Here is a 23,721-nt window from a genome sequence, read left to right as displayed (position 1 = left end):
GGGGAGGTGACAGAGAGGTGGGGGGGGGACAACAGGAGGTGGCAGAGAGGGGCAGAGGTGTCGGGGAAGTGAAAAAGGGACAGAGGGGACAGCAGAGCCCACCAGGGAGGGGACAAAGGGGCCCCCAGGAGGGAACAGGGGCAGTCTCAGGAGGCTGTAAGTGCAACCAGGTCCCTGACAACTCCCCTGTCCCCTCCCCAGCTGTCCCCAGCCCTGCTGCAGCCACAGGACAGCGCTGTGGCCATCCTGGGCGAGCTGCTGGCCACCCTGCCCAGGGAGAATGAGATGCTGCTCGGGGGGTCTGCAGTGAGCCTGCACCGGGACCTGGAGGAATTCACCAGGGAACTCCGGGCCACCCTGTACAGCACTGATGACACCTGGCGGCTCTGGAATGTCACCAATGATGATATTAACCCTCTTACCTCCCTGAGCCAGGCCCTGGCCACCTATGACAGCAACCCAGGGACTCCCCAGAAGTGTGTGATATGGCCGTTCCTCAGATGGCAGATGTCACTGGGAGGAATTGAGAAAAGCTGGGCCAAGCTGGCCAAGAAAGCAACCAAGCTCCACAAGACCTGCAGGGAGGTGGTCACTGAGGTGGCCTCTGAGGAGGCCACTGCCACCACCCGGGCAAGAGAGCTGCAGGACGAGGCTGCCCGTTATGCGACACCTCAGGAAAATATGGTGGAGCCAGGTCAGGCCCTGGGCGGGGAGGAGGGGGCCGAGATGGTGGCCAGGCATGAAGCCCAGGTGAGGAGAGATGCCAAGGTGGCTGCCAGCGAGGCAACCAGGGCCACCATGGTGAGACAGCGGGTGGAGGTGGCCCTGGGGCTGCTGGAGCATTTGGTGGCCGCGTGTGATGAAGCTACCGCATTCCCTCGGGAGTTGTCCCACCTGCCCAGGGACATGGAGGACACCCTGGAGGGGAGAAAGAAGGAGTTCTCCTATGGCCCCGAGGCCTTGGTGGCCAAGGCTGCCCTGGCCAAGCGGCTGTGGGAGGCCAGCGCCCGCCAGGCCATGCGTCACCTGGTGAGGACATTTCCAGACGCCATCAAGTTCTTGTTCACTGGTGGTCCCACCAGCCCCAGTGCCTGTGGGGTGGCCAAGCGGTGCCAAAGAGCCATCGAGGACATCCCAAGGCTCCTTCAAACTCCGGAGTGTCCCCAGAGTGTCCCCAGGGAGTCCCCAGTGAGCATGGAACTCCAAGAGGTGTGACTTGGCCTGGGGTGTGGGGAGAGGGGGAGGGAGAGAGGGAACACTGGGGAGGGAGGTGACACGGGGCCTGCTGGGGGTGACAGAGGGGACAGCATTGGGGGCAGAGAGTGGGAAGGACTATAAGGGGAGGGGGTGGCAGAAGGAACAAGAGACTGAGAAATGAATGGAAGGGACAAAAGGAACCCCTCGGACACCAAGGGCGAACCCAGGAGGCTGTAATTGCCACCAGGTCCCTGACACCTCCCCTGTCACCTCCCCAGCTGTCCCCGGCCCTACTGCAGCCACAGGTCACCGTGGTGGCCACCCTGGGTGAGCTGCTGGACACCGTGCCCAGGCGAGACAAGGAGATGATGCTGCTTGGGTCTGCAGGGAGACTGTACCAGGACCTGGAGGACTTCACCAGGGACCTCCGGGTCACCCTGTACTGCATTGAGGGCACCTGGTGGCACCGCAATGTCATCTCTGATGGTGATAACCCTGTAACCTACCTGAGCCAGGCCCTGGCTGCCTACAAGAGCACCCCAGGGACCCCCCGGAACCGTGTGACAATGGCAGCCAGCAAGTGGCACAGGTCAGCGTATGCGCTCGTGAACAGGTGGGCCAAGCTGGCCGAGAAAGCCACCAAGCTCCATGACACCTGCAGAGATTTGGCTGCCAAGGCGGCCACCAAGGCAGCCACAGCTACCGCCCGGGCCAGGGAGCTGCAGGACGAGGCTGCCCGTTATGGGATAGCTCAGGAAAACATGGTGGAGCTGGGTCAGGCCCTGGGCAGGGAGGAGGGGGCCGAGGTGGTGGCCTGGCGTGAAGCCCAGAAGAGGATAGAGGCCATGGTGGCTGCCAGAGAGGCAACAAGGGCCACCATGGTGAGACAGCGGCTGGAGGCGGCCCTGGGGCTGCTGGAGCGCTTGGTGGCCGCATGTGACGAAGCCTCCGCGTTGCCCCGGGAGCTGCAGTGGCGGCTCAAGTACACTGAGGCCACCCTGAAGGGTACAAATGAGGCATCCCTCGATGTCCCCGAGGACTTGTTGGCCCAGGTTCCCATGACCGAGCGGCTGTGGGAGGCCAACATCCACCTGGCCAAGAGTCACCTACTGGGGACACTTCAAGACATCATCAACTTCTATTTCACTGGTCGTCCCTCCAGCCCCAGTGCCTGTGAGGTGGCCAAGCAGTGCCAAAGAGCCATGGAGGTCATCCCAAGGCTCCTTCAACACCCAGAGCATCCCCAGAGTGTCCCCAAGGTGTTCCCAGTGAGTATGGATCTCCAAAAGGTGAGACAGGGGGATGCGGGGAGAGGGGGACAGAGGAGATACCATGGGGGAGCGGGTGATAGGTGATGGGGAATGGCAGGAGGGGCCGGGGGTCACAAAGAGGACAGGAGGGAGTAGCCAGAAGAGGGCGGTGACTGAGAGGGGGAGGGGAAAGGGGGGAAGGGGGCAGTGGGGAATGGAGGGAATAAGGTGGGGAGGGGACATTGGTGCTGGCAGAAAGGACAGCAGTGGGAACAGGGGGCGCAAGGGGCTATGACGGGAGGGGCAGTGGGGGGCAGAGGGAACAAGAGGCTGACAAAGGGATGGAGGTGACAAAGGGGACCCCTCAGGGGCCAGGGGCCACCCCAAGAGGCCACAAGTGCCACCAGGTCCCTGACACCTCCCCTGTCCCCTCCCCAGCTGTCCCCAGGCCTGCTGCAGCCACAGATCACTGTGGTGGCCACCCTGGGTGAGCTGCTGGACACCCTGCCCAGGAGGGATGAGATGCTGCTGCCCGTGTCCGCAGGGCGCCTGTACTGGGACCTGGCGGACTTCACCAGGGACCTCCGGGTCACCCTGTACTGCGTTGATGACACCTGGTGGCGCCGCAATGTCACCTCCAATAATAAGGATCCCGACACCCCCCTAAGCCAGGCCCTGGCAGCCTGGGAGAGCACCCCAGGTATCACCTGGAATGATGTGACAATGGTGGCCAGTGAGTGGCAGGGGATGGTGTCTGTGCTTGTGGACAGGTGGAGCCAGCTGGCAAGTGCAGCCACCAAGCTCCACAACACTTGCAGAGACGTGGCCGCTGAGGCGGCCGACAGGGTGGGCACAGCCAGGGAATGGCAGGACAGGACTGCCATTTTTGCACCAGCTCAGGAAAACATGGGAGAGTTGGGTCAGGCTCTGGGCAAGGAGAAGGAGGCTGAGGAGGAAGACACCTATAAAGCCCAGAAGAGGAGAGAGGCCATGGTGGCTGCCAGCGAGGCAACAAGGGCCACCATGGTAAGACGGCGGGTGGAGGCGGCCCTGGGGCTGCTGGAGCGCTTGGTGGCCGGGTGTGACAAAGCCACCGCGTTCCCCCGAGAGCTGCAGCGCAGGGTTTGGAAAATCAAGACCACCCTGAAGGGGACAAATGAGGCATCCTCCAATGTCCTCGAGGACTTAATGTCCAAGGTGGCTGTGGCCCAGCGGCTGTGGGAGGCCAACGCCCACCTTGCCAAGGATCACCTGCTGGGGGCAGTTCCAGACACCATCAAGTTCTTGTTCAATGGTGGTTCCAACAGTGCCTGTGAGGTGGCCGAGCGGTGCCGAAGAGCCATCGAGGATATCCCAAGGCTCCTTCGACCCCTGGAGCATTCCCAGAGTGTCCCCAAGGTGTCCCCAGTGAGCATGGAGCCCAAGAGGTTCAACGGGGGAGGGGGGACAGGACCTGGGGGAGGAGAGGGGGGACTGAGGGGACACTGAGGGGAAGGGGCAATTATTGGGGAGGGAGGGATACACGGGGATGGTGGGAGGGGACAAGAGGGAGTGGCAGGAAGGGGGGAGGTGACAGATGAGTGGAGGGAAAAGGGGTAAGGGAGCAGAGGGGGATGGGGCGTGCATGGTGGGGAGGGGACATGGGGGGCTGATGGGTGTGGCAGAGGAGGCAGCGTGGGGTGGCAGGGGGTGGGAGGGGCTATGGGGGGGGGAAAGGGGTGGCAGAGGGATTAAGAGGCTGACAAAGAGATGGAGGGGACAAAAGGGATCCCTTGGTGGGGGGGGCACCACAGCAGGCCCTAAGTGCCACCAGGTCCCTGACACCTCCCCTGTCCCCTCCCCAGCTGTCCCCGGCCCTGCTGCAGCCACAGGTCACCGTGGTGGCCATCCTGGGCGAGCTGCTGGCCACCCTTCCCAGGCGGGACGAGGAGAAGATGCTGCTGCTGATGCCCCCAGGGTGCTTGCACAGGGACCTAAATGAATTTACCCATCAGCTCTGGGGAACCATGGAGTGCACTAAGGGTGTCTGGTACCACTGCAATGTCACCTGCAGTTATGGTGACCCTGTCACCTCCCTGAGCCAGGCCCTGGCAGCGTACAAGAGCACGCCATGGACCACCTGGTTCAATGTGAGAATGGCGGCCAGTGAGTGGCACGAGTCAGTGTCTCTGCTTGTGGACAGTTGGGCCGAGCTGGCCAGGAAGGCCACCAAGCTCTGCAATGCCTACAGGGAGGTGGCCACTGAGGCAGCCTCTGAGGAGGCCACCGCCACCGCCCGAGTGAGAAAGCTGCAGGAGAAGGCTGCCCGTTATGGGACAGCTCAGAAAAACATGGGGGAGCTGGGTCAAGGCCAGGGCAGGGAGGAGAGGGCTGAGGTGGTGGCCTGGGATGAAGCCCAGGTGAGGAGCATGGCCATCATGGCCGCCACCCAGGCAACAAGAGCCACCAGGAGGAGACAGCGGGTGGAGGCGGCCCTGGGGCTGCTGGAGCGCTTGGTGGCCGCGTGTGACGAAGCCACCGCGTTCCCCCGGGAGCTGCAGCACAGGGTTGGGGACATCAAGGCTGCCCTGAAGGGGACAAATGAGGCGTCCCCCAATGTCCATGAGGACTTGGTGGCCAAGGTGGCCGAGGTCGAGCGGCTGTGGGAGGCCAATGCCCACCTGGTCAAAGGTCACCTGGAGGGGGCAGTTGGAGACATCTTCAAGTTCTATTTCGATGGTAGTCGCGATAGCACCACTGGGGTGGCTGAGCGGTGCCAGAGAGCCATCAAGGACATCCCAAGGCTCCTTCGATCCCGAAAGTGTCCCCAAGGTTTCCCCAAGGTGTCCCCAGTGAGCAAGGAGCTGCAAGAGGTGCGACAGGGTGGGGAAAGGGGTTGTGGGAGAGGGGTTGAGAGGGGGATGGGAGGGACACAGAGGGTGGAGGGGGGTGGCAGAGGGAACAAGAGGCTGACAGAAGGATGGAGGGAATAAAGGAGACCCTTTGGGGGCTGGAGGCCACCCCAGGAGGCCGCAAGTTCTACCAGATCTCTGACACCTCCCCTGTCCTCTCCCCAGCTGTCTCTGGTCCTGCTGCAGCCACAGGTCACCGTGGTGGCCACCCTGGGGGAGCTGCTGGCCACCCTGCCCAGGGTGGACGAGGAGATGCTGGTGTTCATGTCTCCCGGTTGCCCGCACTGGGTTCTGGAGGAATTCACCAATGAGCTCTGGGCCACTATGAACTGCATTGATGACACCTGCAGGCGCCACAATGTCACCTCCAATGATGATGACCCTGTCACCTCCCTGAGCCAGGTCCTGGCCACCTACAAGAGCACCCCATGGACAACCCGGAAGCGTGTGACAATGGCAGCTAGTGAGTGGCAGGGGTCGGTGGACGCGCTCGTGAAAAGCTGGGCCCAGGTTGCCAGGAAGGCCACCAAGCTCTACAACACCTGCAAGAAGGTGGCCACTGAAGCGGCCAAAAGAGCGGCCACCACCACCACCTGGGCCAGGGAGCTGCAGGACAAGGCTGCCCGTTATGGGACAGCTCAGGAAAACAAGGGAGAGCTGGGTCAGGCCCTGGGCAGGGAGGAGGGGGCCAAGGTGAGGAGAGATGCCGTGGTGGCTGCCAGCGAGGCAACAAGGGCCACCATGGTGAGACAGCTGATGGAGGCAGCCCTGAGGCCTCTGGAGCGCTTGGTGGCCGCGTGTGAGGAAGCCACCGCGTTCCCCCAGGAGCTGCAGCGCCTGCTCAGGGACATCGAGACCACCCTGAAGGGGACAAAGGAGGTGTCCTCCAAAGTCCCTGAGGATTTGGTGGCCAAGGTGGCCGAGGCCGAGCGGCTGTGGGAGGCCAACGCCTGCCTGGCCAAGTATCACCTACTGGGTACACTTCAAGACATCATTGGCTTCTATTTCACCTGTGGGACCACCAGCCCCAGTGCCTGTGGGGTGGCTGAGCGGTGCCAAAGAGCCACTGAGGACATCCCAAGGCTCCTTCAACCTCCAGAGAGTATCCAAAACATTACCAAGGTGTCCCCAGTGAGCATGGAGCTCCAAGAGGTGTGACGGGGGTGGGGGAGAGGGGGACAGAGGGAACACTGGGGTGGAAGGGGTGGCAATGGGGGAATAGGGGGGACACAGGAAGGATTGCAGGAGGGGACAGGGGGTCACAAAGGGGACAGGAGGGAGTGGCAGGAAGGGGGGAGGTGACAGAGGGGTGGAGGGGAAAGGGGGGATGAGGGGACACGTTGGGGGAGAGGGCAGATGGGGGCTGGGGGAGTGGCAGAGTGGACAGCAATGGGAGCACTGGGTGGAACGGGCTATGAGGGGATGGACAGGGGGTGACAGAGGGAACAAGAGGCTGACAAAGGGACGGAGGGGACAAAAGGGACACCTCAGTGGATGTGGAACACCCAGCAGGCTGTAAGTGCCACCAGGTCCCTGACACGTCCTCTGTCCCCTCCCCAGTTGTCCCCGGCACTGCTGCAGCCACAGGTCACTGTGGTGGCCATCCTGGGTGAGCTGCTGGCCACCCTGCCCAGGCAGGATGAGGAGATGCTGCCCGTGTCCACAGTGAGACTGTACTGGGACCTGGTGGACTTCACTGAGAACCTCCGCGTCACCCTGTACTGCACAGATGACACTTGGTGGCACCGCAATGGCACTGACAATGATGATGACCCTGCCACCTACAATGATGGTGACCCTCTCACCTCCCTCAGCCAGGCCTTGGCTGCCTACGAGAGCACCCCATGGACCGCCTGGGACCGTGTGACAATGGTGGCCAGCAAGTGGCAGGGGTCGGTGTCTGTGCTTGTGGAGAGGTGGGTCCAACTGGCCAGGAGGGCCACCAAGATCACCAACACCTGCAAGGAGGTGGCCACTGAGGTGGCCGACATGGTGGCCACTGCCTCTGCCCAGGCCAGGGAGCTGCAGGACGAGGCTCCCTGTGATGGGACAGCTCAGGAAAACATGGTGGAGCTGGGTCAGGCCCTGGGCAGGGAGGAGGGGGCCGAAGTGGTGGCCGGGCATGGAGCCCAGGTGAGGGAACAGGCCATGGTGGCTGCCAGTGAGGCAACAAGGGCCACCATGGTGAGACAGCGGCTGGAGGCGGCCCTGTGGCTGCTGGAGCGCTTGGTGGCCACATGTGACAAAGCCACCGCCTTCCCCCGAGAGCTGCAGCGCCTGCTCAGGGACATCGAGGCTGCCATGAAGGGGACAAATTGGGTGTCCCCTGATGTGCCTGGGGGCTTGGTGGCCAAGGTGGCCGAGGTCGAGTGGCTGTGGGAGGTGAACGCCCGCCTGGCTAAGGGTCACCTGGTGGGGGCAGTTCCAGATGCCATCAAGTTCTTGTTCACTGGTTGTCCAAGCAACCCCAGTGCCTGTGGGGTGGCCAAGCGGTGCCAAAGAGCCACCGAGGACATCCCAAGGCTCCTTCAACCCCTGGAGTTTCCCCAGAGCATTCCTGAGATGTCCCCAGTGACCATGGAGCTCCAAGAGGTGCGATGGGGGTGTGGGGGGAGAGAGTGGGACAGAGGGGACACTGTCGGAGGAGGGGTCACAGGGGATGGGAGGGACAGGGTGAGAGGGGACAGGGGGGCTGGTGGTTGTTGGCAGCCCGGACAAGTGGCTGACAAAGGGACGGAGGGGCAAAGGGCTCCCCTCCGGGGCAGAGGGGCCAACCCAGGAGGCCACAAGTGCCACCAGGTCCCTGATACCTCCCCTGTCCCCTCCCCAGGTGTCGCCTCTGCAGCTGCAGGTGATGGTGGACGTGGTGGCCACCCTGGGCAAGGTGGTGGAAACCATGACTGGGCCACACGGGGCCACGTGCCTGTACCATTCCCAAGACTCCCTGCATGAAAACATGCAGAACTTCACCCGGAGGCTCCGTAAGATCCTGAACCAGCATGGTGTCACCTCCCATGGTCACCCTGTGGTCCCCTCCTTGGGCCGAGCCCTGGCCACCCTCAGGGCCACCCTGGGGGCCACTTGGGCCAATGTGAGAGCCACGGCCAAGGCCTGGCGGGAGATGGTGGCCAAGCTTGTGGACAGCTGGGACCAGTTGGCCAGAGAGGCCACCAAGCTCCGAGATGACTGCAGGAAGGTGATTACAGCTCGGCAGCTGATGGTGGCCCTGATCAGGGAGGAGGTGACTTGGGAAATGGCCCCGCACGATGCCCCGGTGGCTGCAGCCACCAATGAGGCCATGGGAGAAGCTGTGGTGGCCACCAGGTGGGAAATGGTGGCCACCAGGTGGGGACCTTGGGCAGTGGTGGCCTTGGAGCCACTGCAGCGCTTGGTGGCTGCATGTGACAGAGTCACCTTGTTCTACTGGAACTTGGAGTGGCAGCTCAGGGACATCGAGGCCATCCTGAAGGGGACAAACGAGGCGTCCCCTGAAGTCCCCCAGACCAAGCTGGATGAAGTGGCAGAGTCTGAGCGGCTGTGGCGTGCCAGCACCCGCCTGGCCAAGGATCACCTGCTGGGGATACTTGAGCTCATTGACAACATCCTCTTGAGACCCTCTGGTGGCCAAGGTGTCTCCAGTGGCCCCAGTAGCTGCACAGTGGCCGAGCAGTGTCAAAAGGCCATCAAGGACATCCCAAGTCTGCTGCGGGGACAGTGATGCCACTGCTGTGAGTTCATCAGGGTAGTGATGTCACTGGAGAGACTTGTGGACACTTGAGTGCCATCAGCTCCTTGTGTCACCAAGAGCCCCTCCAGTGCCACCAGTTCCTCAAGTGCCACCAGCTCCTTGTGTCACCAAGAGCACCTCCAGTGCCACCAACTCTCAAGTGCCACCAGCTCTTCATGTCACCAAGAGCCCCTCAAGTGTCACCAGCTCCTCGAGTGCCAGCAGCTCTTCGTGTCACCAAGAGCCCTCAAGTGCCAGCAGCTCCTCAACTGCCAGCAGCTCCTCGTGTCAGCAAGAGCCCCGCAAGTGCCATCTGCCTGGGGCAGAACTGGTGCCTCTGGGCTGCTGGTAGTGCCATGTCCCTGGTGCTACCTCTGCAGTGTCCCCATGTCCCTGCAGAGGGAACACGAGGGGTGGCAGAGGGGACGGGGGGTGGCAGGAGAGAACAGGGGGTCACAAAGAGACAGAGGGGACAGCAGAGCCCTCCAGGGCAAGTGCCACCAGGTCCCTGACACCTCTCCTGTCCTCCTCCCAGGTGTCCCCTCCACAGCTGCAGGCTCTGGTGGCCGTGGTGGCCACCCTGGGTGAGGTGGTGTCCACCCAGTCAGGGCCACACAGGGGCAAGTTCCGACACAAGCCCCCAAACTCCCTGCATGAGGACCTGGAGAACTTCACCCAGAGCCTCCGTAGGACCCTGAATCACAGCAGTGTCACCTCCCTGGGCCACCGTGGTGTCCCCTGTCTGGGCTGGACCCTGACCACCCTCAGGGCCACCCCTGGGCCCACCTGAGCCGATGTGAGAGCCGTGGGCAGCGCCTGGCAGGAGTTGGTGGCTGCACGCGAGGAGTGATGGAAACAGCTGGTCGAGGAGGTCACCAAGCTCTGTGATGCCTGCGAGGACGCGGCCCTCGCCTGGGCCAGGGACCAGCAGGACAAGGCCACCAGCAGGGGTCTTAAATGACTATTTAATAATTGGCTTCTGCAATTCTGCATTGGTTTCTGCAATTCTGCATTGACTGCTGCAATTCTGCATTGGCTGCTGCAATCCTGCATTGACTTTTGCCAAAAAACACTTTCAGAAGAATTTTGCTCTGGTACTGGATTATTGATTTTTGATAATTCCTTGTAGCTGCCTGCTGGTACAATATAATAGATCAGTTTATCTGTGTAGGCAATTTAATGCTGGAGTAATAAATAGATATTATATCATGAGCCTTAAAATATTAAAAATAGACAAATATTAAATAGACAAACAATAAATATTAAAATAGGGACTATGCAATGTTAAAATGATTTTGTGTAACTGACTCAGGTGTAAAACAATTCCCTTGTTTCTCACACCCAGGCCCAGCCTCTCCAGGTGATGATAACAGTGACACAAACCTGAGAAGAATTCATTAATTGATCAGTAGGTGTGAAACAGCAGGATGGAACCAGGAGAAGAAATCAAATATATTGACCTAATCTACAGAATGTCCTGCAGACAAGACAGAGGTTCAAACCACACAAGAGTTCCTGGAACATCCAAACATCCCGGGAATGTTTGAATAATGTCTGAACTCAGGAATGTGTTTGTAGCCCTGCAGTGGAACCAGATCTGGAGAACGATGGGTTAAGTTAAGGAGGAGTTTTTGGCCAAGTGCCACAATCCTTTTATAGCCCTTATTAAACTTTTACAGTTTTCGAAGAGTGAGCTTTGTTTTGCACACCCGGCTGTGGTTTGGGGGCCCTCCCGTTGCTGAGCACTGACCCCGCCCCGGGTGTCGCTGGAACCCCCAAAAACCGCAGCTACCACCAGCCCTTGTTGGGGGTTGGGTTTTCTCTGTTCTTTCCTTGTTACTTGTGGAATTTTTTTCCCACGGAGTTGCTGAGAGGCGCTGATGGCTGAGTGCTTGAGAAGGCGGGGAGGGGGAACTCCTCTGGTTTTTGGGAGTTTCTCTGGGAGGGCGGCACAGAGCTAGCGGGAGAATGGGGGGCAGGGGTTGGGGGCAGCCTCTCTCTGTCGCTCTTTGGCATCGGAGGAGGGCAGCCAGGCTGTCCCTGCAGAGAGAATTCACTGGCACCGCTGGAGCTCAGCCCTGAGGGACCGATCACCGTCTGCTTGTGTGCCCTGGGAATCCTCAAATTTGTGTGCCCCAGGAGTCCTGAATTCCATGTACTCTGGGAGTCGTGAATTTCGTGTGCTCCAGGAATCCTGAACTTAATGTGCCCTGGGAATCCTGAATTTCGTGTTGTTAAAAAAAAGAGCTCTGGGTGCCAAATTGATTTCAGAAAGAAAAAGAAAAAAGAAAAAGAAAAAGAAAGAAAAAGAAAAAGAAAAAGAAAAAGAAAAAGAAAAAGAAAAAGAAAAAGAAAAAGAAAAAGAAAAAGAAAAAGAAAAAGAAAAAGAAAAAGAAAAAGAAAAAGAAAAAGAAAGGTCTAAAGCAGGGGAGCCCACGGGCCAAATGGGAGCATTCCCATCAAGGATGCTGCAGTGCCAGCGCTGGGGCTGCTTCAGCAGCAATGTCCCAGGTAGAGTGGCACAAATTCAGAGGATCAGAATCCCCTTTTTATCCTGTTTTTTGCCCCTTTGGATTGGTTTATTTTTCCATCCTTCATACCTGTGAAGGTGCTTGATTGGCCCATTACAGTGCTGTCCAGGGTAGCAGGTTTTGCTTGGGGTATGGTGCACTTTACTGAGGTGTTTCATGGTATGTTGAATGCTGTATTTCTTATAACTACTCTTTTAAATATGAAATAAATAGTTTTAAAAATATATTTGTATATATATTTAATGTACAAATCTATATTTATATTATATATAACAACATGCAATAATATATAATATATTTTATACATTATAGATATTTAATATATTTATATATTGATATTTATATTAATATATATAAAATCTATTTTTACAAATGAAAAAGAGTAGTTATAAGAAATATAATTTTTACAATATAATATCCAAACTAAGATATGCAAGCACATGCTTAGCCATCTATCAGCTATTTACAACACTTTCTAACCTATTTATGGCAATTTCCCCATCTGACTATTTGATCGGACTTCTGGCCTGCATCAACCTTTTAAAGTTCAACTTCTACTTTTCTCAGTTTCCCTCACTGTTCAAGCACATCTCTGGCATTCTGATCACTCTGCTCTTTCATTAACATGACTTTTTCACCATTTTTCCCTTCCGCGTTCCCTTGCAGCATGATGCTGCTGTGGACAGTGCTGGTCACCATCCGGACTAGACATGGAATTGCCCCAAATTTCACAGGAGCACAAACACAGACACAAGCACGAGCTCTGTGTCTCTCTCCTGGGACAGGGGAAGAGCTGCCTGCTGCTTCTCAGCGTTCTTCTCCCCTTCTCTCTTGCCAAAGCCTTCACTTCCCCTCTCTGTCCCAAGTTCTCACCTCCCTCACGCGGCCGCACGGCTTCCCCTGCCCCGCTCAGCCCGCAGCTGAGCAGGAGAGCTCTGACTTCTCTCACAGAGCAGAACTGAAAGAGCTTCCCCTGAGAGTTCTCTGCTTTTAACCCCCTGTGCTCTCAGAAGCGTGTCCATATCCTCCGTAGCCACACCAAATGCCAATATTCCAATCTCAACACTTATTAGTTTAACCACCAAACTCTGAAAAACCTCACTCCTTTTTCAAAGCAAAACAATCCCAGAAATTAGAATCTTGATTTGTTATATGTTTCCAATATTTGGATAGGTTTTCTAGTACCCAGAATGGGCTGATACAATCTCCTGAGCATTCAAACATGTTTTTTCTTTTTCACTGTATACACATCAGCTTCCAGTTTTTTCTATTGGTCAATATGAATGGGGAGTTTCTGCGATCCACCTGGTGCGTCTGTGTCATTTGGGGCCAGATATCTTTTACATGGAGTTTCTCCTACGTCTCTAGGATACATTTTCCCTTTTCTTGATCATCACTCTTCCCCTGTTATGGTTGATTTTATCTTCCACTCTCCTTCCCTTGTTTTGGGTACTACCATATTTTTCTTGATATAATCCATTTAAAAATATCTTTGGGACCTAAACTGATACTGTCAGTTTGTCCCATGGCCAAATTTTACTTAAGTGTGTCCCCCCAGTCACCCAGCATTTGGTCTAATTGAATTATTTTGTAATGTTTTCCACCATATCAATAAAAAGATTCTTTCCATCTCTCTGTCCCTCTCTATCCCTGTGTCTTTTCAGTTGCACTTCTTTCTCTTTGAATGCATCCTCTAAGTTGGTTTCACTTTCTTGTTCAAAACACACCCATCTTCCTTTCACAGGGGACTCTCCTGACATCTTCTGGCTGGAGTTTGCAATGGTTTTAGCCAGCTGTGAAAAATGCATATTTTATTATTGGCTTTTCGCAAATATCAAAATGAATTCTGTGTGTTATGTTAGGAAGTTATACTGTATTAATTCTTTAAAGTAGTGTGTTAAGTAGAGTTTTAAATTAAAACATAATGTTTAAACAGAAACTATGTATGTTGGATATTTTTTAAAGAAAGGAATGAGGTACTCACACCAGATAGCAGCCACAGGATACCCAAATCTTTCAGAGAAAGAGAATTTATTGTTCCATTATCTGAAGAAATGAACTTCCTCCCGCCTTGCTCAGCCATAAAGTCAGGATTCAGAGGATGAAGTTGACACTGACCAGACAGGATCCTGTGTTTGAATGGAATTTATGCATCATGTATGAGGTGAATGAATATGCAACAGGCTATTGCTTTTAAGCTTTTAAGGATTAATCTTCTGTTACTGGGTGTCCCTTTTTTGGGCTTATTTTGCCCAGAAAGAGGTACCTGGACTCTTCATAACTCCTTATTTTTATTGTCTCATATTTTCCTTGTCCCAATATTCCAAATTTTTATTACTCTATTTTAATTCCAATTTTCAAATTTTTCATATTCTAATTATATTACTATTTTTATAACCATTTTATTGCTTTTGAATTTGTAAAATTCTAAAACCAAGTGATTGGTGTTTTTCACAGATATTATGAGAGTATGATCAACGGCCCCCTGCAGGCTCATGTCTCTGCTGTGGTCAAGGAAATCAAAGAGGAGATGAGGGAGATGAGGGAGATGAGGTGAGGAAGATCAATGCAGCACCCGTGAGAGTCACAGGCCCCAAAGTCAGAGCCCAACGTCTCCAAGCTCGACAGAGAGGGTGCACCCCACGGGCTGACCTGTGGTTCTGTCTGTGTGACCATGGGGAAGACATGGGAAGGTGGGATGGGAAACCCACTTGTGTTGGGAAGGATGAAAGTTTGACAAGAAAGTCTCACAGGTGTGTGTGCTGGGCAGAAAGATTTTTGAATGGAGAATCTGAAGAAGGAATGGAGATGGAAGCAAGTTTTGATACAGAAGAAAAGAATTGCTGAGCCAGTCTCACTGGATAACCAAGGAGTCAAGGGGTGTGTTTGTTAGAAGGGGTTTTTATGGCTTAGAGCAAAGGACAAACCCACCCCAAGCAAGAAGATGTTTTTACCAAGCAGAAAGATTACACAGCCAAACAAGCCTGCCGATGTTGCAAGCAGAAAAAAGGTCTCAGAATTTTCCACTGCAAGAAAATTGGAAAAAATCTTCTATCTTGAACTATAATGTACTAACTTTTAGTGATTGGAGATCAGTAACATGAATATGGTAATTAGAGTAGTTATGATAGTCTGTAGGTAAAAGTTAAGGTATGAATTTGTTCTACTGTATTAAGATGCTCAGCAAAGAAAAGTATCTAATGCAATGTAACCAAAACCAAAGGGTCTCCAGGCCTGCCTGCAGCTGGAGCTGACAGCTGTAGGCACAGGCTCTGTCACCCACAGACCCTGGACTGCTGTAACACCTTGGATGTAATACATTGAATATTGAAGAGCTCCTTGGGGTCTTGCATCTTTTAGTCTGGCTCTTACGGTGGCATCCAACATGTGGCACCATTAGTAAGAGGGATTAGTAAGAGCCAGAATGAGGGATGTGGGTCTCCAGGCCTGCCTGCAGCTGGAGCTGACATTGCAGGCACAGGCTCAGTCATCCACGACCCTGGACTGCTGTAATGTCTTGGATGTAAGAAACTGGATATTGAAGAGGCACATGGAGTCCCACATCCCTCATTTCGGCTCTTACGGTGGTGCCCATCGTGGGGCACCATTAGCACGAGCGTGAATGAAGGATGTGGGTCTCCAGGCCTGCCTGCAGCTGGAGCTGACAGCTCTAGGCACAGGCTCGATCCCCCATGACCCTGGACTGCTGTAATGTCTTGGACGTAATAAACTGCATTTTGAAGAGCTGCCTGGAGTCCCATAGCCCTCATTTTGGCTCTTACGGTGGCAACCAATGTGGGGAACCATTAGTACGAGCATGAATGAAGGATGTGGGTCTCCAGGCCTGCCTGCAGCTTGGGCTGACATTTGTAAGCACAGGCTCTGTCACCCACAGACCCTGGACTGCTGTAACACCTTGGATGTAATACATTGCATATTGAAGAGGTCCTTGGGGTCTTGCATCTTTCAGTCTGACTCTTAAGGTGGCGCCCAGCGTGGGGCACCATTAGTAAAAGGGATTAGTAAGAGCCAGAATGAGGGATGTGGGTCTCCAGGCCTGCCTGCAGCTGGAGCACACACCTGCAGGCACAGGCTTGGTCACCCATGACCCTGGGCTGCTGTAATGTCTTGGATGTAAGACACTGGATTTTGAAGAGCCGCCTGGAGTCCCACATCCCACATTTCGGCTCTTACGGTGGCACCCAACGTGGGGCACCATTAGTCAGAGCCTGAATGAGTGATTCAGGTCTCCAGGCCTGCCTGCAGCTGGCAGCTGACAACTGTAGGCACAGCCTCGATCACCCACGACCCTGGAATGTTGTAATCTCTTGGATGTAATAAACTGCATTTTGAAGAGCAGCCTGGAGTCCCACATTCCTCATTTCGGCTCTTACACCCCCTCATCCACATATGAGATGGAAGGGTCCCCCTGGGAACTCCGAGAGCTACAAAACCCAGAACTCCTCCAAGTTGCGTCAAACTTTTTCCACTGCACCAGCAGTGTTCCCATGTCTATCGTGCCATCATCAAAAAGCGCTTGGCCTCCCACAAGAGGCCACGCCTCCCTAGAGAATGCCTCTGCAGGGTTGGAAAAAACTCCTTTCTCTCTGGCCCACAGAAATAATCTTTCAAAATCACTCCTGGAAATGAAAACCCGTTTCTACTCCATGAGACCCTTCCAGAGGTCCAAACCCAGAGAATCCTCCATGAAACCAACAGGATTTGCTGTTATCTCAAGAGCTGCAGGCAAAGTGCCAAAGGGCTCACAGTCACCATGCCAAAACAGGGAGGGGGAGTAAAACGATATGACCTCACCCATGGCTGTTCCACACACGGCAGCCACCGGATGTCGCTACAGGACAGGAAATAACATGACATGGACACTCAGCTCTCCCAAAGTAAAAAAGAGCACTTTTAATTTCTGACTCCAACATTTACAGATTTCCAAAAGTGACAGTGGATTGGAGGGTGAAAGTGCCACCTCACCAATGACACTGGACAAACCAGCAGTCCATCAAATTTCTACTCCTCCATAAAGGAATGCAAAACAATAAGAAGGTATATACATAAGGTGCGTGAGAAAGTTCATTACAAGAATGTAAACATCAGTAGGTTCAGAAAAACTTAAAAAATTAGGGTGACAGTGCAATGTTTTTTCCTTTTCTTCTGTTTCTGAGCCCGTCAGTACCTTGCCCTATGACTCAGAGATAACTCCCTCCAGGAGCCATTTCTGTTGGATGGGCAATCAAGGACCAATCATGACTCAGAATGATATCAGCCCATTGGGAGATGCTCTGCCCAGGGGGGAGGAGCTCAGCATCCCCGCCTGGATATCATCTGGGCTTTGGGACAGAACAGGCAGCCCTTACCCACTGGTTTCCAGGGGACAAGAGCTGCCAGATCTTTTCTATGGAATCACCACTTCAACAAGACCCTTTCATCTGGACTGCTGCCACCACCCTAACTAGCAGGGTGTCAGGTTGTATTCTGACTCTGTCAGTGGTTTCATTTTGTATTATTGCATGTCTTTTGGGATTTTTTTTCCTTTTCCTAATAAATTGTATTCCTGACTTGGACTCTTTCACTGGTTTTGCTTTCAAACCAGAATATAAGTTTGGCGCCCAACATGGAACAGCAAGGTTTATGTTCAAGGACCTGGTTACACTTGGTGGATAATGCCGAAGTACGGAGAAACCATTGTGTACCACAGGGAGACCTAGTTTTAACTGAGATCTGTGTGTAAGGTTTCATTCTGCATTATATCTATATCTATATCTATATCTATATCTATATCTATATCTATATCTATATCTATATCTATATCTATATCTATATCTATATCTATATCTATATCTATATCTATATCTATATCTATAAATCTATACATTGCTATATCTTTCATATACATTATATGGACATTATAAATTTTTACATCTTTTTCTTTTGTATTTCATGTATTTTGGGTTTGTTCCCTTTTCCTAATAAATGGTATTTCTGACTTGGAATCTCTCACTGGTTTTACTTTCAAATCAGAACAATTGGCCACTGGCGATGGTGGTTTCGCTTGATTGGCCAATTGGATCCACATGTGTGTTGGGACTGTCTGGCAAGGGCCATGGGTTTTTCTTAGTAGTAAAGGATGGTACAACAAAGGGATTGATCAGCCTGCTGCAATCATGGAGTCAATGCTCATTATTCCCCGCTGGGCACCGCTGCACCGAGAGGGACTGATGATTTTTCTTTCAGCACTGGACAGTCCTTTTTCCAATGTTCCCATTTCTTACAGGATGCACTCTGAGCCTCCTCCGCAGGGGAAGCTTTCTTGGGTGACTTTTCCTGAGTTGCCTTCTTGCTAGACTGGGATTAACTCTTTCAGTTGGGCCCTGTCTCAAAACACCTTCCAGGCAACCTCCAGCAGTTAATCTATTACTTGAACTCACTTTATCTTTTCTTCTTATATCATTTGAAGCCTGACCCACACAAAACAAAACCAGATGTGCTTTACCATCAGCTGATTCAGGATCTTGATCAGTATATTTGATGGCAGTTTCTCTTCACTTGTTTAAAAAATCAGTGGGTGATTCATCATAATTTTGCCTCACTTGGTGAAGCTTTGATCAATTTACAGCTCTAGAGACCCCATGTTTTAACCCACATTCCACGAGGCTTTGGTATCATTTTAATTTTGCCATCTGCTCGGGTGTATATGCATCCCACCCAGGGTTTCCAAAGGGAAATATCTCAGTGACAGCACCTTGAAGCAGCTCCCTGGCTGTGCTCCCCTCGAGCAACATTGGGATGGATTTATTGACCACTCGTCTCTCAGTGGGGTCAGTGATGTGTCTGACACAGAGTTCAGATCAGAACAGGCTGATTTATAGAGACAATATGAATAATTAATTAATTAATTTATAAGCTGTACAGTGCACACATGAACTGATAGATTATATTGCACCAACCAGCAGCTACAAGGTGTCACCGATAATCAATATCAGTATCAAATACCATACCAAATTCCTGGTGATCAATACAATGTGCAAAAGGCAATACAAAAGTGCAAAAGGCAATTATTAAATTTTCATTTACTACTCGGCTCTGCTGCAGGCACAGTGCAAACCTGGAAGCTCTTGAGGGGACTCATTCACCCTGTCCTGTGTCCCTGAGTGTCCCCAGAGTTTCCCTGAGCGTCCCCTGAGTATCCCCCAGAGTGTCCCTGACTGTCCTTGAGTGTCCCCAGGGACGTCATTCCTACCAGGATTTGGTACAATATCATTGAAAATTCCCCAGATTTATCTCAAACACTGCACGGGGAGGGCACAGGTGACCGCAGTGATGTCTCTGATGATGTCACTGCCCCTATGTGAAACTTTCCTGCAGCAGCCTTGGGATGTCCTTGATGGCTTTTTGGCACCGCTCAGCCACCGTGTGGCTGCCAGGGCCACCAGGCGCACCGCAGCCACCACAGGGACTCAAGAGGATGTTGTCAATGTCCTCAAGTGTCCCCAGCAGGTGATCCTTGGCAAGGCGGGTGCTGGCCTCCCACAGACACTCAAACTTGGCCACTTTGGCCATCAAGGCCTGGAGGACATCAGGGGACGCCTCGTTTGTCCCCTTCAGGATGGTCTCAATGTCCCTAAGCCGCCACTCCACGTTCCAGTAGAACAAGGTGGCCTTGTCACATGCGGCCACCAAGTGATACAGCAGCCCCAGGGCCACCACTGCCCAATGTCCCCTCCTGGTGGCCACTACAGCCTCTCTCATGGCCTCAACGTTGGCTGCCACCTCCTGGCCATCATGCGTGGCCATTTCCAAGGTTACCTCCTCCTTGGCCAGGGCCACCATCAGCAGCTGCTCCATGACCATCTTCTCACAGAGCTTGGTGGCCTCCCTGGCCAGCCAGTCCCAGCTGTCCACGAGCTTGGCCACCAACTCCCGCCATGCCTTGGCCACGGCTCTGACATCGGCCCAGGCAGTCCTGGGGGTGGCCCAGAGAGTGGCCAGGGCCCTGCTCAGGGTGGGGACACCGGAGTGGCCCAGGGAGGTGACACCGCCATGGTCCAAGATCGAACGGAGGCTCCGGGTGAATCTCCTCAGGTCCTCATGCAGGGACATTGGTGACTCATGTAGGCCCTTGTCCCTGTGTGGCCAAGGCAGGGTGGCCACCACCTCACCCAGGGTGGCCACCACAGCCACCAGCACTTGCAGCTGTGGAGGGGACACCTGAGGAGGGGACAGGGGAGGTGTCAGGCACCTGGTGGCACTTACGGCCTCCTTTGGTGGTCCCTGTGCCCCAGAGGGGTCCCCTTTGTCCATTTGTCCCTTTGTCGAGTCTTGTCCCCGCTGCCACCCACCACCAGACACCATGTTCTTCCCAGTATTCCCTCCGCCCCACTCTCCTCCACCCCCTATCGCACCTCTTGGGGCTCCATGCACACTGGGGATATCTTGGGGAGGTTCTGGGGACGCTCTGGAGATTGAAGGAGCCTTGGGATGTCCTCGATGGCTCTTTTGCACTGCTCGGCCACCTCACGGGCGCTGGGGCTGGCAGGACCACCATTGAAATAGAATTTTATGATGTCATTAAGTGTCTGCCGCAGGTGATCCTTGGCCAGGCGGGCATTGGCCTGCCACAGCCGCTCGGCCTCGGCCACCTTGGCCACCAAGTCCTCAGGGACATCGGGGAATGCCTGATTTGTCCCCTTCAGGGTGGCCTCGATGTCCCTGAGCAGGCGCTGCAGCCCCCAGGGGAACGCGGTGGCTTCGTCACACGCGGCCACCAAGCGCTCCAGCAGCCCCAGGGCCGCCTCCACCCGCTGTCTCACCATGGTGGCCCTTGTTGCCTCGCTGGCAGCCACCCTGGCCTCTCTCCTCACCTGGGCTTTGTAGGTGTCCTCCTCCTCCACCTCCCCCTGCCCACCCTGGGCCTGACCCAGCTCCACCATCTTTTCCTGAGCTGTCCCATCACGGGCAGCCTCGTCCTGCAGCTCCCTGGCCCAGCTGGTGCAGAAGGCCTCCCTGTAGGCCACCTTGGTGGCCAAATCCCTGCAGGTGTTGTGGAGCTTGGTGGCCTTCCTGGCCAGCTTGGCCCACCTGTCCACAAGCACAGACACCGACCCCTGCCAATTGCTGGCCGCCATTGTCACACGGTGCCAGTGGGTCCCTGGGGTGCTCCGGTGTGCAGCCAGGGCCTGGCTCAGGGAGATGACAGGATCATCATCATAGGCGGTGATACTGTGCTGCCACCAGCTGTCCTCAGTGCAGTACAGGGTGACCCGTAGCTCCTTGGTGAATTCCTCCAGGACCCAGTAAAAGCATGCTGGGGACATGAACACAAGCATCTCCTGATCCACCTGCAGGGTGTCCAGCAACTCACCCAGGACGGCCACCACGGTGACCTGTGGCTGCAGCAGGGCTGGGGATAGCTGGGGAGGGGACAGGGGAGGTCTCAGGGACCTGGTGGCACTTACAGCCTCCTGGGGTGGCCCCTGCCCCCGAGAGGTCCCTTTTGTCTCCTCCGTCCCTTTGTCATCCTCTTGTCCCCTCTGCCACACCCTGCCCCTCTCCTCATAGCCCCTCCCACTCCCTGCCCCCAGTGCTGTCCCCTCTGCCACACCCACCACCCCCCGTGTCACCCCTATACCCCACTGCCCCCTCCCGCTCCCCAGTGTTTCCTCTGTCCCATTCTCGCCCCCACAACCATCGCACCTCTTGGAGCTCCATGCTCACTGGGGACATACTGGGGACACCTTGGCGACACTCTCTGGGTAGAAGGAGCCTTGGGATGTCCTCGGTGGCTCTTTGGCACCGCTCGGCCACACCACAGGCACTGCGGCTGACAGGTTCAATATAGATATAGAACTTGAAGATGTAGTCAAGTGTCCCCCGCAGGTGATCCTTGGTCAGGCGGGCGTTGGCCTCCCACAGACGCTCAGCCTCGGCCACCTTGGCCAGCAAGTCCTCGGGCACATCTGGAGACTCCTCATTTGTCCCTTCCAGGGCAGCCTTGATGTCCCCAACCCTGTGCTCCAGCTCCCGGGCGAACGCGGTGGCTTCGTCACACGCGGCCACCAAGCGCTGTAGAGGCCACAGGACCGCCTCCACCCGTTCTCTCTCCATGGTGGCCCTTGTTGCCTTGTTGACAGCTACCATGACCTCTCTCTTCACCTGGGCTTCATGCCCAGCCACCACCTCTGCCCCCTCCTCCCTGCCCACGGCCTGACCCAGCTCCACCATGTTTTCCTGAGCTGTCCCATAATGGGCAGCCTTGTCTTGCAGCACCCTGGCCCGGGCAGTGGCGGTGGCCGCCGTGGTGGCCAACTCAGCGACCACCTCCCTGCAAGCGTTGTGGAGGTTGGTGGCCTTCCTGGCCATCTGGGCCCAGCTGTACACAAGCACAGTCATGGACTCCTGCCACTTCCTGGCTGCCATTCTCACATGGAACCAGGTGGTCCCTGGGATGCTCCTGTAGGCAGCCAGGGCCTGGCTAAAGGACGTGGGAGGTTCACCCTCAGAGGAGTTATTGCAGTGCCACCAGGTGTCATCAGTGGCACACAGGGTGCCGTGGAACTCCGCGGTGATGCCCACCAGTTCACTGTACAGGCACCTTGGGGACTCGAGCAGCATCAGCATCTCCTCATCCTCCCTGGGCAGGGTGTCCAGCAGCTCACCCAGGGTGGCCACCACGGTAACCTGTGGCTGCAGCAGGGCCGGGGACAGCTGGGGAGGGGAGAGGGGAGATGTCAGGGACCTGGTGGCACTTACGGCCTCCTGCGGCAGCCCCTGTTCCCTCCTGGGGTCCCCCTTTATCCCCTCCCTGGAGGGCTCTGCTGTCCCCTCTCTCTCTTTGTCACCCCCCCCCCCCCCGATCCCTCTGCCCCCTCCGCCACTTCCTGTTTTCCCCCCCCTTCACCGCTCTGTCACCCTCCCCCCTTCCTCCTATGCTCTCCTGTCCCATTTCTGAACCCCTGTCCCTCCCAGCACCCCCGTGTCCCCTCTGTCACCCCCGTGTCCCGTCTGTCCCCTCCCCCCCCACCACTCCAGGATTGTCGCACCTTGAGGTGCTCCATGGCAGCTGGGGACACTCCAGGGGCACTCCAGAGAAGCCTTGGGGACACTGAGGGGACACCTTGGGGACCCTCTGGGCACGCTCCGAGGACACTCTGAGGACTCTACAGGTGACAAACACACCTAGATGAAGGTTGGGGACACGCAGGAATGGGGCGTGGCCGGATGGAGGAAGCAGGAAGAGGTGATGTCACTGCCCACCCCCGCCGTGGGACCAGGGCAGAGTCCCCAGTGTCCCTTGATTTCCCCAATGGGGCCGCAATGTCCCCTCAGGGTCTCCAACAAGGCTCAAGTGTCCCCTGATGTCCTACTGGGGACACACCAGGGTCATGTTGGGGACACTGTGGGGACATCAGGGACACAGAATTCAGGATTTCCAGAGTACATGAAATTCAGGATTCCCGGGACACACGGAGTTCAAGATTCCCAGAGCACACGAATGTCAGGATTACCGGGCCACACGATCAGACGGTGATCGGTCCCTCAGGGCTGAGCTCCAGCGGTTCCACTGAATTCTCTCTGCAGGGACAGCCTGGCCGCCTTCCTCCGATGCCAACAAGCGACAGAGAGAGGCTGCCCCCAACCCCTGCCCCCCATTCTCCCGCCATCTCTGTGCCCCCCTCCCAGAGAAACTCCCAAAAACCAGAGGAGTTCCCCCTCCCCGCCTTCTCAAGCACTCAGCCATCAGCGCCTCTCAGCAACTCCATGGGAAAAAATCCACAAGAAACAAGGAAAGAACAGAGAAAACCCCAACCCCCAACAAGGGCTGGTGGCGGCTGCGGTTTTTGGGGGTTCCAGTGACACCCGGGGCAGGGTCAGTGCTCAGCAGCAGGGGGACCCCAAACCACAGCCGGGTGTGAGAAACAAAGCTCACTCTTTGAAAACTGTAAAAGTTTAATAAGGGCTATAAAAGGATTTTGGCAGTTGGCCAAAACACTCATCCCTAACTTAACCCATTGTTCTCCAGATTCGGTTCCACTGCAGGGCTACAAACACATTCCTGAGTTTAGACATTATTCAAACATTCCCGGGAGGTTTGGATGTTCCAGGAACTCTTGTTT

At 55.1% G+C, this 23,721-nt stretch overlaps 2 protein-coding genes across 2 annotated transcripts; both read left to right on the top strand.

Moving 5' to 3' along the window:
* Positions 1-285: 285 nt before the first annotated feature.
* LOC134432671 (uncharacterized) lies at positions 286-7,475 on the top strand. The gene is made up of 8 exons (XM_063181563.1): positions 286-750; positions 886-1,209; positions 1,476-2,486; positions 2,886-3,854; positions 4,292-5,299; positions 5,504-6,490; positions 6,899-7,379; positions 7,432-7,475. The coding sequence occupies exons 1-8, from the start codon at positions 286-288 to the stop codon at positions 7,473-7,475; spliced, it is 5,289 nt and encodes a 1,762-aa protein (XP_063037633.1).
* Positions 7,416-9,501, top strand: LOC134432703 (uncharacterized). Its single transcript, XM_063181593.1, has 2 exons — positions 7,416-7,930; positions 8,169-9,501. Exons 1-2 carry the CDS (start codon positions 7,487-7,489, stop codon positions 9,054-9,056), a joined length of 1,332 nt encoding a protein of 443 aa, XP_063037663.1. The 5' UTR covers positions 7,416-7,486; the 3' UTR covers positions 9,057-9,501.
* Positions 9,502-23,721: the final 14,220 nt, after the last annotated feature.

The sequence above is a fragment of the Melospiza melodia genome (genome assembly GCF_035770615.1).
Source record: "Melospiza melodia melodia isolate bMelMel2 chromosome 7 unlocalized genomic scaffold, bMelMel2.pri SUPER_7_unloc_1, whole genome shotgun sequence".
In the NCBI taxonomy this organism is placed as follows: Eukaryota; Metazoa; Chordata; class Aves; order Passeriformes; family Passerellidae; genus Melospiza; species Melospiza melodia.
The sequence above is the reverse complement of the archived record's forward strand: the minus strand, read 5'-3'. Positions and strand labels throughout refer to the sequence as shown.

What these genes read in the sequence shown, in the direction of transcription:
- LOC134432671 (XM_063181563.1), top strand. Translation starts at nt 286, where the DNA reads ATGCTGCTCGGGGGGTCTGCAGTGAGCCTGCACCGGGACCTGGAGGAA. An exon ending in TGGCCAGGCATGAAGCCCAG is followed by an intron (nt 751 to 885) that starts GTGAGGAGAGAT and finishes TTCCCTCGGGAG; the next exon opens with TTGTCCCACCTGCCCAGGGA. An exon ending in GCTGCAGGACGAGGCTCCCT is followed by an intron (nt 7,380 to 7,431) that starts GTGATGGGACAG and finishes GGCCCTGGGCAG; the next exon opens with GGAGGAGGGGGCCGAAGTGG.
- LOC134432703 (XM_063181593.1), top strand. Translation starts at nt 7,487, where the DNA reads ATGGTGGCTGCCAGTGAGGCAACAAGGGCCACCATGGTGAGACAGCGG. An exon ending in TGACCATGGAGCTCCAAGAG is followed by an intron (nt 7,931 to 8,168) that starts GTGCGATGGGGG and finishes TCCCCTCCCCAG; the next exon opens with GTGTCGCCTCTGCAGCTGCA.